This window comes from Coffea arabica, chromosome 6c, assembly GCF_036785885.1.
Source record: "Coffea arabica cultivar ET-39 chromosome 6c, Coffea Arabica ET-39 HiFi, whole genome shotgun sequence".
Lineage (NCBI taxonomy): Eukaryota > Viridiplantae > Streptophyta > Magnoliopsida > Gentianales > Rubiaceae > Coffea > Coffea arabica.
The window spans coordinates 15,565,309-15,582,153 of NC_092320.1; the positions used below are offsets into that span (position 1 = coordinate 15,565,309).

General features: G+C 35.2%; 3 protein-coding genes and 1 pseudogene across 3 annotated transcripts; 2 read left to right on the forward strand and 2 right to left on the reverse strand.

Annotated features, from left to right (window-relative positions):
• Window positions 1-2,480: 2,480 nt before the first annotated feature.
• Window positions 2,481-3,618, reverse strand: LOC113692542 (polygalacturonase inhibitor-like; annotated as a pseudogene).
• Window positions 3,619-7,786: 4,168 nt separating this feature from the next.
• On the forward strand, window positions 7,787-9,119 carry LOC113692848 (polygalacturonase inhibitor-like). Its single transcript, XM_027211436.2, has one exon. It carries the CDS (start codon window positions 7,829-7,831, stop codon window positions 8,831-8,833), a length of 1,005 nt encoding a protein of 334 aa, XP_027067237.1. The 5' UTR covers window positions 7,787-7,828; the 3' UTR covers window positions 8,834-9,119.
• Window positions 9,120-12,556: 3,437 nt separating this feature from the next.
• On the forward strand, window positions 12,557-13,857 carry LOC113691689 (polygalacturonase inhibitor-like). The gene has a single exon (XM_027209952.2). It carries the CDS (start codon window positions 12,641-12,643, stop codon window positions 13,661-13,663), a length of 1,023 nt encoding a protein of 340 aa, XP_027065753.2. The 5' UTR covers window positions 12,557-12,640; the 3' UTR covers window positions 13,664-13,857.
• Window positions 13,858-14,710: 853 nt separating this feature from the next.
• Window positions 14,711-15,651, reverse strand: LOC113691693 (polygalacturonase inhibitor 1-like). Its single transcript, XM_027209957.2, has one exon. The coding sequence runs from the start codon at window positions 15,616-15,618 to the stop codon at window positions 14,968-14,970; it is 651 nt and encodes a 216-aa protein (XP_027065758.1). The 5' UTR covers window positions 15,619-15,651; the 3' UTR covers window positions 14,711-14,967.
• Window positions 15,652-16,845: the final 1,194 nt, after the last annotated feature.

A 16,845-nucleotide genomic window follows, 5' to 3' on the forward strand; every position in this document is an offset into this window, starting at 1 on the left:
AATTAAAATGCCATTTTTATCAGGATAGGGCCCAAATCTCACATAATTAAGGCACAGAAAAATAATCTACCGAACAAGAACCGAAGTAGAAGGTAGGTAATTGGGGAAATTAAAAGTTTAGGGAGCAAAGTTCAATTTGCAGATAGTTGAGGGGTACAAAGTGCATTTAATCCTAAATTAAAATAAAAATCTTCTTAGTATTATTTTCTGTACAATTAATGGTCAATTTTAGTTCGGAAAGTAATGGTCAATTTTTAATTCAAGAGTGCGAGAAGTATTTTTTTTTTTTTTTTTTTTTTGCACAAGCACAAGCATAGGTAAAAGACAGGGTTAACAATACACTTTTACCTATAAAGATCCTTCTGTACTTGTGACGTTTTGAGAAAACTTGGCTGATCGCAATGCTATATATAATAAATTTGATGACCGAACTGGCTTAACTTTTTGTGATTGTTTTTTTCGTTTTAATTCAAAAAATTGCAAAATAATTCATCATTTTAGTCTAAATTTTGATTACCTTATCCTTTTCTCTTTTAGTTATATCCCGCTTAAAAGAGCCGATATCATTTTGCATATATAACATGTGGACGATTGCCATGATGTTCTTATGGTTCATTATCAATTGAAAGAAATTATTACTTTTCCCTACAGCCGTCAAACAAACCCATTTAATTAAGTTTACCAATATCCGCCCATGAATAGATGGATATGAGTATGTTAAATTTTTACATATGGGTATAAATGAGTTACCTAATAATACCCATCAAACCCAATTAACTCATTTAGAATTGTCTTCCCCCAAACCTTTTCTCTTCCCCCACCCATTAACTTGCTCATTTTTTACCATTACCAATTTATGACAAGTTTTAGCCACTTTTCTTATTTTTCCAAAATGAAATTTTAAATTTACACACGAAAAAATGCTAGAGGTTCAAAATTTTTGAATTAAGTTTTTATGTTAACTTTTATAGTACTTAGTTCAAAATTTTATATTCTTATTGTTTAATTATTAAATAGTATGTAATTTTGTGACATAGAGTATATATGGGAAAAAATTTGGTAATTAGGTTTGTTGGGCATTATAAATAAATATTTAAAACTAATGATGGGTGTAAAGGATGGTATAAATTGATAACTTAATTTGCAAAAATGAATTTATAAAAAGTTAAAATAAATGGGTTATAAATGGGTAATTGGGTTACCCAATTCATTTTTTGAGTTACCCATTTATACCCATCTAATTAAATAGGTATAAATAGGTTGACTCACTTATACCCATTACCCATTTTACCCAATCCAAACCCGCCCAAATCACCCATTTTGACATCATGGCAATTGAAAAGTTTTCCCCATTCCGAACTTCTAAATCGCTTCTAACTACCAACGGTTTATGTTGTTGTTTAGTGGATTACAGACTTTGGGTAAATTCTTGCCTTCTCCTTGCTGAAAAGTTAAAATGTGCAGATAGTTATTCCTTGAAATTTAACAGGGCCACCATGGGTCCAAGATTTCGTAGAATTTTGCACCAATTAAATTAAAAAATAAAAGTATTAACGAAGAAAAATTAGTGCATAATTCAAGCGTAAGAAATGAAGAACAAGACAAAACAAAGGGAAAAAAGAAAAGACAAATCAGAGGAGAAGGGAAACAAGACAAATATAGCTTTTGGTCTCGAGTCAAAACTTCTTCTTTTATTGTACGCAAAAATTTCTTGATCTTATTAACTCAAATTGATATCAATAAATCCCATTACAAGGTATTGCTATTCTGTAGAACTCAAATCTTTTGGCAACTGTTGTAGAGCAACTTGGTATCAGTACTTGTTATGGCAACTGGAGTATATGAAGGTACTAAATATACATCATCCTCTGGTGTATTCTACTCAACTATTTCCCGTAAAGTGCAAACGCACAAATGATACCAAACACTCTAGAAGGACCGCTTGCTACAGCTGGGCTCAAATTGCTGGACTCTGGTGATCTGCAACTTCATAGTAATGATGGATAATTTAATGAGGATATACAATTGATCTTATGAATAAGTTTATCTTGTTTCATATAAGTGATGGAATGTCGGTAGCTGCAACAAGTATGTTGCTTTTCTTTAAAAAGGATAAAAATGAATAAAGGGGGCCAAAAAAAAAAAAAAAGAACAGTTGGTGTTATGGTTGATAGCCTCCAGTTTCAATTGCAATACTGCACTTAGATTTTATCTTGTCCTACCATTTTACTGGTTTTTTCCTTGTTCAACTATTTCTTTTTTCCTTTCTTCAAAGTTTGCTGCGTTTCTGTTATAGGTCATCATCGGGAAATAAATGATGAATTCGTCATTTTGTTTTTCTCAATACGGATAGTAGCTTGTTGCAGCATCAGAGGGATATATGCATGTAGTTGAGGCAAAACGACCGCAAGGAGGTCAATTTAGTTTACTAACAAAAGAAAAGGAGGAAAAGAAAAGGAGGAAAAGGACCAATATCTAAATTCGGGACAAGACAAATTATTACTTCAATCTTCTGCTTATATTCGTACATGTATCTATTCCTATTCAAACCCAAATTCTAAGAAGTAAAAACTCTAAACACATCTTATTACAGGGTGCAATGCAAAGATAGACTAGATGTTTGATGTCACTGAAATTTGATATCCCTGATCCTCACTTGCAGTCTGGAAGAGGAGCACCACACAGGCATCTGTTGTGGAAATAAGTATAACTGTCAAAGCTCTGCAGCTTCCCACCCTGCGGAATCTGACCACAAAGGCTGTTATAACTCACATTGAAAAACTGCAAGGTCAGTTCTGTCAATCCATTTGGGAGACTACCAAAGATCTTGTTATGGTTCAAGTCCAAATTCGTCAAGCTGTCTGGAAATTCCACCTTGGAGAGATCAAACTCAAACAAATTCCTCGACAAATCAACAAAATGTACTTACTTGTTCTTGCCAAACAATAATGATGCGTCACCTTGAAGGTTGTTGCGTGAAAAGTCAATCTCTAGCGTGAAATTCACGTTGCCTATAGACTTTGGAAGAGGGCCGCTTAGCATGTTGTGAGACAGATACAGATCAGGAGCAGTTCCAACAAAATTTCCAAAGGAATCAGGGATACTTCCGGTGAGCTTATTGCGATCCAGTCGAAGGCCTCCGAGGTTCGGGAGCTCAAAAAGCGAAGGAGGGATGGAACCAGCCAAGTTGTTGAATGACAAGTCCAAGAAAGTGAGGTTCTTGAGCTGGCCTAGGAATGAAGGAACAGGCCCGGAGAGATTAGTGTTGCTAAGTATCAACCGTTTGAGGTGGACAAGCTTGGAAATGGCTGACGGGATTTGGCCTGTAACATTACTAAGTTTATGAAATATCAATATTTGGAGATCTGTGAGGTCTCCGATTGCAGGTGGGATATGGCCAGAAAGGTTGCCTGCCAAGACGGAAAGAGTAATCACACGCCCAGAATTAGGGTCGCATTCCAAACCATACCATTCACAGCAGTCTACATCTGGAGCCCATGAGACGAAGTGGTAGCGATCAATAAATGCTGCTTTGATCTGTGAAGAAACGCAGAGCTTCCCGTGGAGGCCAATTGTGTATTTTGTCCACCCCAGCATCGGGTGCTTGGTCCTTGTGCCAAGTGCAACTCAAATGACAGGAAAGCCTTGCTGCAGATTGAAGAAGCGCAGATTTTATTCACCTAATCTTGTGAAGTACTATATAATTTCAATTGTGGAGTTAAATCATAAGTGACATTAGTGGACTCTCCAATGATTGGAGGCAACTTGCTTATTATCCATTCTTTAGTTCGGATTTTAAACATAAAAGAGTAGGGCGGAAATTTAGATGGACTCCATCTCCAACCTTATAGATCAGGTGACATATAGAGTATAATTAGTTTTCTTAAATTACCATGAGTTTTTTTATATCATTATGCATCACCGTAATGATGTGAGTCCTTTGATGAGCCCGATGTTTTTAATTTGTCCGCGAAGAGTGTAAATTCTCCATGCTAAAGTATGAACAATTTATGGGTGGGCAATAATATTACAAACTTATGGCATATTTACCAATTTTCTTTTTGCCCGTCATTCTGTGTCCTTATTCCTTGGACCATATCTATAATCTATTTATATCTATCTATAATTTATAATCTATCTATATCTATAATAACTATATTAAAAGTGTGATGAGTCTTGGCATTATAAGAACGATTAATTTTTTATACACTGACAGTATATACACTTTTATCATTAGATGCATGACACATAAGTTGAATTTGAAATTCAAATTTTGCATATGTGTCGTATATCCAACCGTGATAGTATATATACCATCAGTGTTGAAAGTACATTTTGATCTTAGTTTTACATTTCCATATTGCCCTTCAATAAGTTAAATGTATGTTACTTTTAATTATTATGTTCTTAATAGCATAACTCTCAAACCCTCGAACCACCTCTTGTAGTTGTTCTTAAGTTATGTTCAATTCCAAGTTGGAAAATTTAACCCCATCATTAACTAATGATACTCAAAAGAATGTAAACAAATTTGTTTCAAAGAACATAAATGTATTAAATTTAGGGTTAATCACATTTAATCCCCTTAAAGTATGCCCCATTTCTTAGTTTACCCCCTAACCTTTAATTTTGCTCACTTAACCCCCTATAGGACAAAATTGCCCTTGCATTATTTTGACTTTTTATTTACCTTGTTTTCCTTTCTTTTATTTCTTTTTCTCTTTCTTCTTTATTTAATTCTTTCTCTTTCCTACAAAAATCTTCACCTTAATGATTGAAATTAAAAAAGAGGAATTGCAGAGATCTATCTTCTCCTTAAATGATTTAAAAAATATTCAAATCACTTTCCTAAAATATAATTTTTTAAGCCTTTCAATTCTTTTAATTTTGGATTTTTCTCTTTCCTTTCTAGTTTCTCATTTTATTCCCAAGAAAATATCTTAAGATGAAATTGTGACCTGATTAATAATCATCAATTGAAATTTGTGACATGTGGCATCATACAAAAAATCAAAATTAGTTTTTGATGCCTTTTAAACCTTCACCCAGAAATATTCAATTACAAACTCAAAACAAAAATTTTCGTTGAAATGAAATTTTCTATTAGGAAGGATGAAAGAGAGAAGAAAGAGAAAAAGAAATAAAAGAAAGGAAAACAATTTCATCTTATGATATTTTCTTGAGGATAACCTTCACAAAAGACTATGATAACCTTCACAAACTTTACAAATTTTAAATGAAAATGAGTTTAAAGGAGAAAAATATATTTTTTTAGTAATACTTCTTTAAACTAAAACTGTAATGTCATCTAATCATCATACTTTATTCTCAATTTTTTTGGCTAGAATTATTAATCAATTTACAAAAACTCAATCAATCAATTAGGAAGACATTTGTTAAAATACAAGTATCTTCAAAAATTACTTAACGAATCAAGAAGTCCAAAGTACCAAAAAGGAATGCTTTCAAAATATGACTTAAATTTTCCTACAAAAAACTAGTTTCAAAATGATATTGGATAGTTGACTTTTTCGTATATAATTTGTTTTACATGTGAAAGAGGGATAATATTGGATATTCATTGATTTTTTTCCTTACATCATCAATTGTTACCAAGACTTACTTTTTGGGGAGGTTCGTAATTTTTTAAATCCCAGGAGAGGTGGATGCAATTGTCAGCAACCTTTCTGAAATTATCCCTATTAACTATCATAACATGATGTCACGCATGACATGTTAAGCATTTCATTTTTTTTTTCCAGTAAATAAGTGATCATTAGCTAGGATTGGTTTTGATTTTTGCATCTTGACAGGCTTTACTTAATCAAGATCCAAAGCAGCAAAGTTCCGTAATGATTATTAGAAGATAAAGTATGCCAAAGAAAGCTAAAATCCATTTTTGACTGGCCCGTCCAATTCACAGCAGTAAGTCATAGCCGCGTGGCAGCTACCCTTTTTGTTCTGCATTGCCAGCTTGGTATGATGGATCCTATGCTTGTGTATCTTTAACATCTGATAGTGATTGCATCGGTTTTGGGATCAACGAATTATTGCAGCAGAACACTGATTTAGAGTTAAAGAATAAGCCTTGACGGTTTTGGGTCAATCTACCCAGATAGCACATGTTTCGCTAAAAAAATTCAAGAAAAAGTAAAATAGAAAAACTGTTTTGATTGAATGACGAGCAGAGAGATTTACTTCTATATTCATTCTGCATTCCATGAGGAGTATAATATTGTATGTGCACATTCTTTTTTTTTTAAAAATAGTTTATTTTGCACCTGCTCTTACTTCTACTCTAACCTATTTTAGGGAAATTTAACTAGGCCTATGGAGAGGCCGATGAAAATTGAACCACTATCAAATTAAATGAATGCATTAGACGCTGTATGAATTTTTTTGAAGAGCCATATACCGTGGCATCCCATTCCACCAAGCCTTAATGGCTTAATAGTGCCACCAATCCAAAGACTGGTTGTTTGTCTGTGCACATTCTTTTTCCAAAGCTGAGAGAAACTCAGACTTTTGCGTAAATAAACCATGAATTCCTGAACAATCTTCAAAAGCCGGCAACTTTTAAAGGCGTTCAGGGGACTTATATACACTAAACCCAACCCCCCCATTTCCGATGTGGGATAGAAAACCCCACAGGGTGCTCCGCTGTTAAGAAGTAAAGACCCCCCAAACCCCCTGAGAATGAGTTTTCTGTCTTTTTCCAAAGTTGAGAGAAACTCAGACTTTTGCGTAAATAAACCATGAATCCCTGAACAACCTTCAAAAGCCGGCAATTTTTGAAGGCATCTAGGAGACTTATATACACTAAACCCAACCCCCCACCCCATTTCCGATGTGGGATAGAAAATCCTACAGGGTATGTGCACATTCATTCATCGAAGAACTGTATCATCGCAGCCAGTGTCAGGGAAAAGCAGTTCAGTCAAACTCGGAAACATTAACTAGCCTTCAAAAGTTATCCTACGATCTGTTATCCATGTCTGCTTGACCTTTCCTCATATGTAAACCATCTCGATTTTAGACAAGGAGACATATTGTTTAACTGAATCAGACCCAAGTTAAAGCATATTTCTTATCTACGTCAGGATGTGAGTGAAAAAGATGTTCAATATATATTATACTTATGATAGGGGCGCGCTTAACATTCGCTGAATTGAATGATGAAGCCGTAAATTCGCAAAACAGTAGTAATTGCATAATGGAGATTGCAGAATAGGATAAGTGGGACACTCTCTTCAGAAATCTTATTCTAGATGAACTACTTGATAAGTCCAGTAGTTAGTATTTGACCAGTTTGATATTGTCAATTGTACAAACAAGAACCCCATAATCGTATTCTTTTCGTGGATCAAAAATCAATTACCTGACATGAGATAAAATTTTCATTGGCCAGGTAGTTGGTCTAGATTCAGATTGAAAGATGAACCGGTTTACTTGATACTCGAATCGAATTCGATTTGATAAGAATTCATTCGAATCTTATTCGTTAACTAGTCAAGCTCAATTTGAGTAGTGTTTTATATTCGATAACTGATCTCAAATTCAATAATTAAAAAAAACTCATTCAACTTTGATTCGGCAAATAAACAAATCAAATTTGATCAAATTTTCAAATTCGTTAAAATAATCAAATAAGTTTGAATACTAGAATGTTCGATTTGATTAGACTTGTTTACATCCCAGACTAGGTTTGAGATAAAAAGCTTATCCACTTGCTGACATTGTCGTGTGGCAACTGGCAAAGACACTAGACTCTATATATATCAGAATTGGTTATTGTTAGGCAGCGCAAGACTGGCCAAACCAATCAATAATGAAGTCCTCAGTTGGATTCATTCTCTTCCTGTCTTTCCATCTATTCCTATCTCTACCATATCCCTCTCTTTCTGCCCATGCCAAGTGCAACGCACATGACAAGCAGGTCCTACTAGAGATCAAAGCAGCATTTAACAATCCCTACCACTTGGCCTCCTGGAATCCAGATGTAGACTGCTGCGAATGGTACGCTTTGGATTGCGATCGCAACACTGGGCGCGTGATTGCTCTTACCATCTTCGCAGGCAACATCTCTGGCGAAATCCCGCCTGCAGTTGGAGACCTTCCATATCTCCAGAACTTAATGTTTCATAAACTTACAAATCTCACAGGCCAAATCCCATCTGCCATTTCCAAGCTTGTTCATCTCAGAGAGCTAACTCTTAGCTGGACTAATCTCTCGGGGCCGGTTCCTTCAGTCCTTAGCCAGCTCAAGAACCTCATTATCCTGGACTTATCATTCAACGACTTAACTGGTTCCATCCCTCCTTCGCTTTCTGAGCTCCCTAACCTCCTAGGCCTCCACCTGGATCGCAACAAACTCACCGGAAGTATCCCAGATTCCTTTGGAAGGTTCGCTGGAAATACTCCTGATCTGTTTCTGTCTCACAACATGCTAAGTGGCCCCGTTCCAAAGTCTTTAGGCAACGTGAATTTCTCTATTCAGATTGACTTTTCACGCAACAAGCTTGAAGGTGATCCATCATTCTTCTTTGGCAAGAACAAGACAATACAATTTGTTGACTTGTCAAGGAATTTGTTTGAGTTCGATCTTTCCAAGGTGGAATTTCCAAACAGCTTGACGTATCTGGACTTGAACCATAACAAGGTCTTCGGCAGTCTACCAGTTGGATTGACTGAATTGAACTTGCAGTTCTTCAATGTGAGTTACAACAGGCTTTGTGGACAGATCCCGCAAGGTGGGAAGCTGCAAAGCTTCGACAGCTATAATTATTTCCACAACAGATGCCTGTGTGGTGCTCCTCTTCCTGCCTGCAAGTGATTTCTGAGAAATCCATGGCAGGGACATCAAATGACATCAGCCATCTAGCCTTTCATTATGTTGCATCCGAGAATAAGATGTATTTGGATTGCGGTTTATATGTTAGAATTTGTATGTTTATTATGTATGCAAATATAAGCTGAGGATTGAAGTTAATTTGAAGCAGCGGAGGTGAGATAATGGTAGTAAACAACTACCCCTACCTCCTTGCAGTTGCGTCACCCCTCCCCTCCTCCCTCCTCCACTCTCCTAAAATAACTTGAATAAAGTTTACTTTTCTTTAAAATTTATGTCTTTAGTTTCTTTTATTTCAAATTCATTGTCATATTATCTTAGAATCAATTTTATAATCATAAGTGATTAATGTAATTAGAAGGAATTGAAATAGTAATATAAAGAAATCAAAACTGTAATTGAAAGAAATCGAAACTGAAACAAAACCATTATCAGAAGTTCTAGAACAGTAGAAATAACTTTTCCTAATCCCTGGAAGCTGGAGTTCAATTTCACCTTTCAAAGCAACTGTCGGTGATGATTTTAAAACCACTAACATGCCTATATTGATACTCTTGAGAAGGGTGTTAATTTTTTTTTCTTTTTCTTTTTGCTGTGCTTGTGGTGACACGTTATCATTTTTTTTTTAGTATATGCGGGAATTCTCGAATTCAGACTTCTCATTCACACTCTCTCGTCCTGTACCATTCAAATAATCTCTTTCTCCACGTTGCTGTTCATAGTTAATAAAACTCAAAATACATATCCAGAAAGCGTAATATGAACAATATTCATGACAAATTTAAAAAGAATCATAGAAAAAGAAGTTTCAAGCGCAATCAAAAAAATTGTTGATAAATCAACCAACAAAAAATCCTTCGTAAATCAACTGACACAAAGTTTTTAAGATAAATATGTCAAAACTTGATAAGAATCTCTTACAACTAAACCTATTTATAAGTACAAAACTACCAAAAACCAAGTAAAGAATAAAACATGAGGGATACCAAAAAATAAATATGGGAATAAAATAAGATAATTCTTCAAAAAAAATAAAAACAATAAATAAAATTACTAGAGAAATCTATGACGGGTACCCTAATTAAGAACCCTAAAATGCTTTTTGGATAGCTTTATTGACGGTACACGGTTAGGTCCAAATCGTGGCGCTCGATGTTTCACATCATTCATGCAATGATGGGATTATCAACAATCACTAATTTAAATCTAAAAATATAGCATTTTTTAGACAGTTACAATGAGTCAGTATCGGTAAAATTAGGTCATAATTAATCTTGTGAACTCAAGCAAAAATGGTCATTAACGATCGCAAACAATTAACGTCATGCGTGACATATCCAAATTTTCATTTTTTTCAGCAAACAAATTTTTATCTATGTTTCCTTTTGATACTAATACTTTTATTTATTCATTTATTTGTTTGCTTTATTTATGTAATCTTTAAGTTTAGGAAGAGAGAATGCTGGCCCCATCTCAAGGCCAAGGTTTATTTGAAATGTTATTTAAAGTAGGGCAAATTCCACTTTACCCCCTGTGGTTTAGCGTTTTTTCACATAACCCCCATATGGTTTCAAAAACTATACATAACCCCGTTATGGTTTGGATTAAAGTGTCAAAGTAACGGAAGTAGTCACTCGTAACGGCGTCACCTAAAATGTCAAAAATATCCTTATGTAAGGTTGAAATTTATGTATTAACCAAGGGGGGTTATGTGTATATTTTGAAAATCATAAGGGGGTTATATGGTAAAATATTAAACCATAAGGGAGTTATATGGTAAAATATAAAAATCATAGGGGGTTAATGTGTCATGTATTTATAAGGGTAATTTCGACATTTTTAGAAGTTCCGTTATGAGTGACTATTTCCGTTACTTTGACACTTTAATCCAAACCATGAGGGGGTTATGTATAGTTTTTGAAACCATAGTGGAGTTATGTAAAAAAAGGGTAAACCACAGGGGGGTAAAATGTAATTTACCCTTTAAAGTAATTACTATAATATTTTTTGATATGATGTAATTCAGATAAAAAGATAACTGAAAAGATAAAAAAAAAAATATGTTTCTGATATAAACAAATCACATTTGGATAAACAAGTTCTATCCAAACACACTCATGGCTCCGTTTGTGGAATCACCGTCCAGATCTAGACTAACATGTGTGTGATATATACATACATATATATGTATATATTGGAACCTTGCATGTGATGAGAAGTCCCTACACGTCTATGACTTGTTGCATTCCAGTTTCCATTCAAAGGGATGAAACAAATCGACAAGTTAAAATATGGTAGCACCTTTTTGGATTATCCTATCTTCCTGTGCTTGACGGGTTGTATTCATGACATGTGACGTTTTGCCCCTTCCCTAAATAAAGATCGACCTTGCTGGGATCTCAAGTGACAGTACTGAAATTCTTGAACAGGCCAATCATGATATCAATTCTTATCAAACCGGTGTGCGGACTTTCTGGCAAAATTGGATGCAACACCTGATGAAGAGTTTACATCCTTGTCTTGTCTTGTCTTTGAAACCCATTTCAATTTCTAGAGATTATTAGTAGATGACTGACTGTAGGAGCTTTTGCTTGCCTCCTTCTGTAAACGTTAACCGACATTTCTCATTATATATTATAGGGTTAAAAATAAAAAAAATCTCCTGTGATATATTTAATACACAGAAAAGTCCACCGAATTCCATTAAATTTAATGAATTCTATTAGTTTATAATTTAGTTTAAAACATGAGGTCCCCGAATTTCATTAAGTTTAACGAATTCTATTAGTTTACAATTTAGTTTAAAACATGAGGTATTAAAAAAATACCACAAGGGATTTTTTTGCTTTTAACCCTATATTATATATATATCTTTCCTACCAAAAAAAAATGGTGATGATAATTTAGTTCTGATTGTCTTAATCACAAATTGCTAATTTAGCTGTCAATAATATGTTATTGTAGCTATCTAAAAATTGTTATACTTGATTTTCAGATTTACTTATATTAATGTTTAACTGCTAATCGTGTATTCTTGTTAGCACTTGAATTAATGCCGAATCACATGGCAAACTTTTTTTTTTCTTTGTGGCATAAATTAAAAGATATGATGGTAAGTTAACCACGCTGAAACTTGAAGATACGACTTGTATTGTAATAATTGCATGAAACGCTTTGACCAAAAAAATTTCTTCTAGCCGTGTGAGAGTTGAATTAATTCAACTTGCACGTGTTGACTAACTAACATCATTAATCCAATTATTGCATAATCAGCCTTTCAATTGTTTCCACGAAACAGCAGTAAGGCTGTAGTGAATTGATTTGCATTTGCTCATGCTATTGTTTAATTATATGCTTTGACCCTTTTTTCTAGCCTACATAAGCATGTGCTTATCATCAAAAAAAAAAAAAAAAAAAAAGAATATGCTTTGTCGGCAGGCACCACTACAAAAGGTCTAATTTGTTGTGCTGTACATCATGATTTCACATTGAAAACATAAAATATTGCATTCTAGCTTGTACTAGATATATATAAATTGCATTATTCTCATTAAACTACGGCTTTACTTGTACTTAAATCCAAATCAGTCAACAAGCAACCTTGCCAGAATGTATTCTCCCTGTAATCTGTCCCAGAAAAGAAAATTTGAGTAAAATCACAAGCAATCAACTAAGCAAATCCCTGCACTGGTACTATCATTACTATATATATGCTACACTTATTTGCAGTCACGAATAATAAGTTGCTTGATCAAGTATTATACTGTAACAATAGCCAAACTAATCAGAACAATGAAGAATTCATCTTCTTATTCATCAGCAGCCCTTCTCGCCTTCTCATGCCTCCTTTTTCTGTCTCTACCATCTCCTTCTTTCTGTGCACATCCCAAGTGCAACTCACATGATAAGAAGGTCCTCCTGAAAATCAAAGCAGACCTAAACAATCCCTACCATTTGGCCTCTTGGGATCCTAAAGTTGACTGTTGTGAATGGGATGCTTTGGAATGTGATCGAAATACTGGCCGTGTCATTGCTCTCACCGTCTTTGCAGGCAACATCTCCGGCCAAATCCCACCTGCTGTTGGCGACCTCCCATATCTCCAAAACGTGGACTTTCATAAGCTTACAAATCTTACTGGCGAAATCCCATCTACCGTTACCAAGCTCGTTCATCTAACATTCCTCCGACTTAGCTGGAATCATCTCTCAGGCCCAGTTCCTTCCTTCCTTAGCCAGATCAAGACCCTGACTTTCTTGGACTTGTCATTCAACAACTTCACTGGTTCCATCCCTCCTTCGCTTTCTGAGCTCCCTAACCTCCTTGCACTTCACCTAGACCGCAACAGACTCACCGGAAACATCCCTGAATCGTTCGGGAACTTCGCATTTGGAAATAGTGTTCCTGATATTTATCTTTCCCACAACATGCTCACAGGCACAATTCCAAGGTCTTTTGGTGGCTTAAACTTCTCACTGAGGATTGACTTGTCACGCAACAGGCTCGAAGGTGATGCGTCATTCTTGTTTGGCAAGAACAAGACCGTGCAATTTGTTGATTTGTCGAGGAATTTGTTCATGTTTGATCTATCCAAGGTGGAGTTTTCGGAGAACTTGATATATTTGGACTTGAACCATAACAAAATCTTTGGGAGTCTTCCACAGAGCTTGACTAATTTGGGTCTGCAGTTCTTTAATGTGAGTTATAACAGGCTGTGTGGTCAGATTCCGCAAGGTGGGAAGCTGCAAAGCTTCGACTTGTATTCTTATTTCCATAACAGATGTTTGTGTGGTGCCCCTCTTCCTGCCTGCAAGTGATTTTCAGAAAATTGGGACTGAGGAAGCAGGGATTTGTTAAAAAAAATAAACAGTTGTCATGATATTTAATGCACTTATTTCATGTCAGGTTTGCTTTTGCAGTTTCCACACGAAACTGAGAAATAATAATAATTCCAGGGCAAGATTGTATCCCATGTATTATATGGCATAAAAATAAACTCTATTTTCGATAATGGGATATGTGATCTTTTACTGCAAGTGTGATAAACCTAAACAGTTACTGCTATTTAACTAACTCTTAAACAATGCATTAGGGATCTAAAAATTGTTTTCTTAGACCTCCTAATTCTGAGTGAACCAAATGTGAATGTAGCTAAGTAAATGAGAGTGACTTGTGCATAGATTTGTGTACAGTGTGCAGGATGATCACAAAGGATAGGAGGGGTCCCCAAGTAATTGATATAAAGTTAGTTTAGCTTTAGCTGGCATGTGTTACACCTTTTAGATGGTCCTATTCGTTTCCCTAAGCTATTCATTGAATGAAAAGAAGAGTAACGTGGAAGGTTATTCAATTCAGGGCCACAGATTCCATAGATCTGCAATTTTTCGATGATTGTCAAACCTAAATTTTTTTTTTAAACTTGAATTTATTTTAATCAGATAGATATGGCTATCAAAAGACATGCTAGGATGTATTGGATTACAATGATTCATTCGGATAGAAAATATGTAGGAGAATCAATGTTTTTTTTTATTTATATCGATTTCTTAGATCTTTTATATCTATTGATTTTAGATTTATATGTATCTGCGACATATTTTTTTTTAATTGATGTATTGTTTGCAGATTTATTAAATGAAATGATCTTTTTTATTAAAAAAAAATTGTAAAAGAACTTTAAAGGTGTGCGACGAATATTCCGGAAATCATCATGAATTGTTCTCAATTCCTCGAGTGTCATTCTTTATGTGCATCTGAGGACTCGTTAAAATTCACCAACAAAACAACACTTCAAGTCCTTATTTTTAAATTCACTCCCCATATACTAATCAGACCAAGGAATTCAATTCTCAGATACGAGAATCTTCATACAACATTCCACTTCTGGTGGAACAAATTTTATTCCAAGGATCATATTATACATTACACAGAACGGGATACAGATGTTTTAGTTATTAGCTTCATGCCGACATCTTATTTAAATAGTAATAATAATAACATTATTAACTCTTGAGCAACAACCAGAAAGTAAGTGAACATGTGGCAGTGCAATCAATATGGGATGGATATTTTTTGGGTAAGCCAATGTTCCTTTCCTCAACTCCCCAGAGTCAATGGAAACTTAGCAGGCAGGAAGAGGAGAACCACACAAGCATTTGTTATGATCATATGCTGAGGAAGCGAAGCTCTGCAACTTCCCACCTTGCGGAATCTGGCCACAGAGGTTGTTATGGCTGACATCGAAGCCTTGCAAGTTCAATCGAGTAAGTGAAGGAGGGATTGAACCAGAGAACTGATTGAATGACAAGTCCAAGAAAGTCAGGGACTTGATCTGGCCAAGGAAGGAAGGAACTGGCCCTGATAGCCCATTCGATTTCAGTCTAAGGAAATTGAGACGAGTCAGGCGGGAAATGGAAGATGGGATTGGACCAACAAGATTTGGGAGTCTATTCATATCTAGCATCTCCAGATACGGAAGGTTGCCGATAGCAGCCGGAATTTGAGCCGAGACTTTGTTGTCATCGAAGATGGTGATATGAATGACACGGCCAGTTTTAGAGTCACAGTCCAAAGCATACCATGAACAACAGTCAGTGCTTGGATTCCATGAGGCCAAGTAATAGGGGTTGTTCAGGCCTGCTTTGATTTGAAGAAGGGCCTTCTTGTCGTCCGCGTTGCATTTCGCGGCAGCTAGAGATGGAGATGGCAGGGAGAGGAAGAGGAGGAGGGAGAGGGAGAGAATAGCTGTGAATGCAGAAAATGAAGTCTTCATAGCTGATACTGAAGCAACTTGTTAATCAAGGATGCTGTGGACCGCAACAAATACTACGTACTATTTATAGTGTTTTGAGTGCAAGTGCATGCTTCTTGTACGACTAATTGCTTAGGTACTTTTTACTGGTTCTATACGTGTAGACATAGACCAGGTTTTAGCTAGATTACGGGCCGCCATCTGAATTAATGTCTACTTCAATACCGGCAATGACACAATTTGTCACTCGGATTATGCATTTTATAAGCATTTCAGAAAAATGCAAGTGACACTAGAAGTAGTCTTAGCCTCATTCGGAGTTGCAGCGATTTTGATAAAAGAGCATTTTTAATTAATAAAAGTACTTTTGAAACCTTTGATGAATACCATCCTATGAAATTAGGAATGAAACTTTTGGTGTTAAAAGCACTTTTAACAAAAGTCCGGATTTGATGTTTTTATAATAGTTTTTGTGTTTTAAAAAATAAAACAATAAATTCAACCATTTTATCCTATATTATGAGCTAAATAAAGGGATAAATATATTTAGAATTTTCAAATTGTGCATTATTCAATGCAATAAGTATTTACTGAGCAATATATCCAAATAATATTCTTAAAAGCCCTTAATAAGCGCTTTTATTAAAAGCTTTATTGGCGAATTACTTTTCAATAAGCTATTGTACCCTAAACAAACCCTTAATTTGATTGATTACAAACATAATTATATATGTTAATATGCACGTGTTACTAGACCCTTTGGAACAGCAAAAAGCATCCTCTTGAAAATTCTCTTCCAACGATGTTTAGCCTATACTAGTGGCTATATACAAGCTACAAAACTTTACTTTGAATGTTTAACATTTGAAGAGTACTTGTATTCGTTGGAGATAAATATGATATGGAAAGACGAATGGGATATCCAATCTATATTTGAATAGTTGTCGTTGAAGAACATTGCGAAAATGGTTGCAAACAACCAATCGTCATTCAAGTCAAATGAATACTTTTCTTTGTGTTAATACCTATTGAAAGAGGTTTAAAGAAAACTTAAAGTTGCTGGCCACACTAACCCTTTCGTTTTTATTCTGGATTCCCATCTCCCAGTTTTTGCCTTCGGCTGCTGCCCGGCCGGCTAAGCTTGGCCTTGAGTGAGTTGTAATTTTCGCCTTAAAAGCTCCAGTTCTTGCTTCTTCTTTTCTCTTCTATCTTTTCATTGAGGGAGTAGTTTTATTTCTTAAAGGCAAA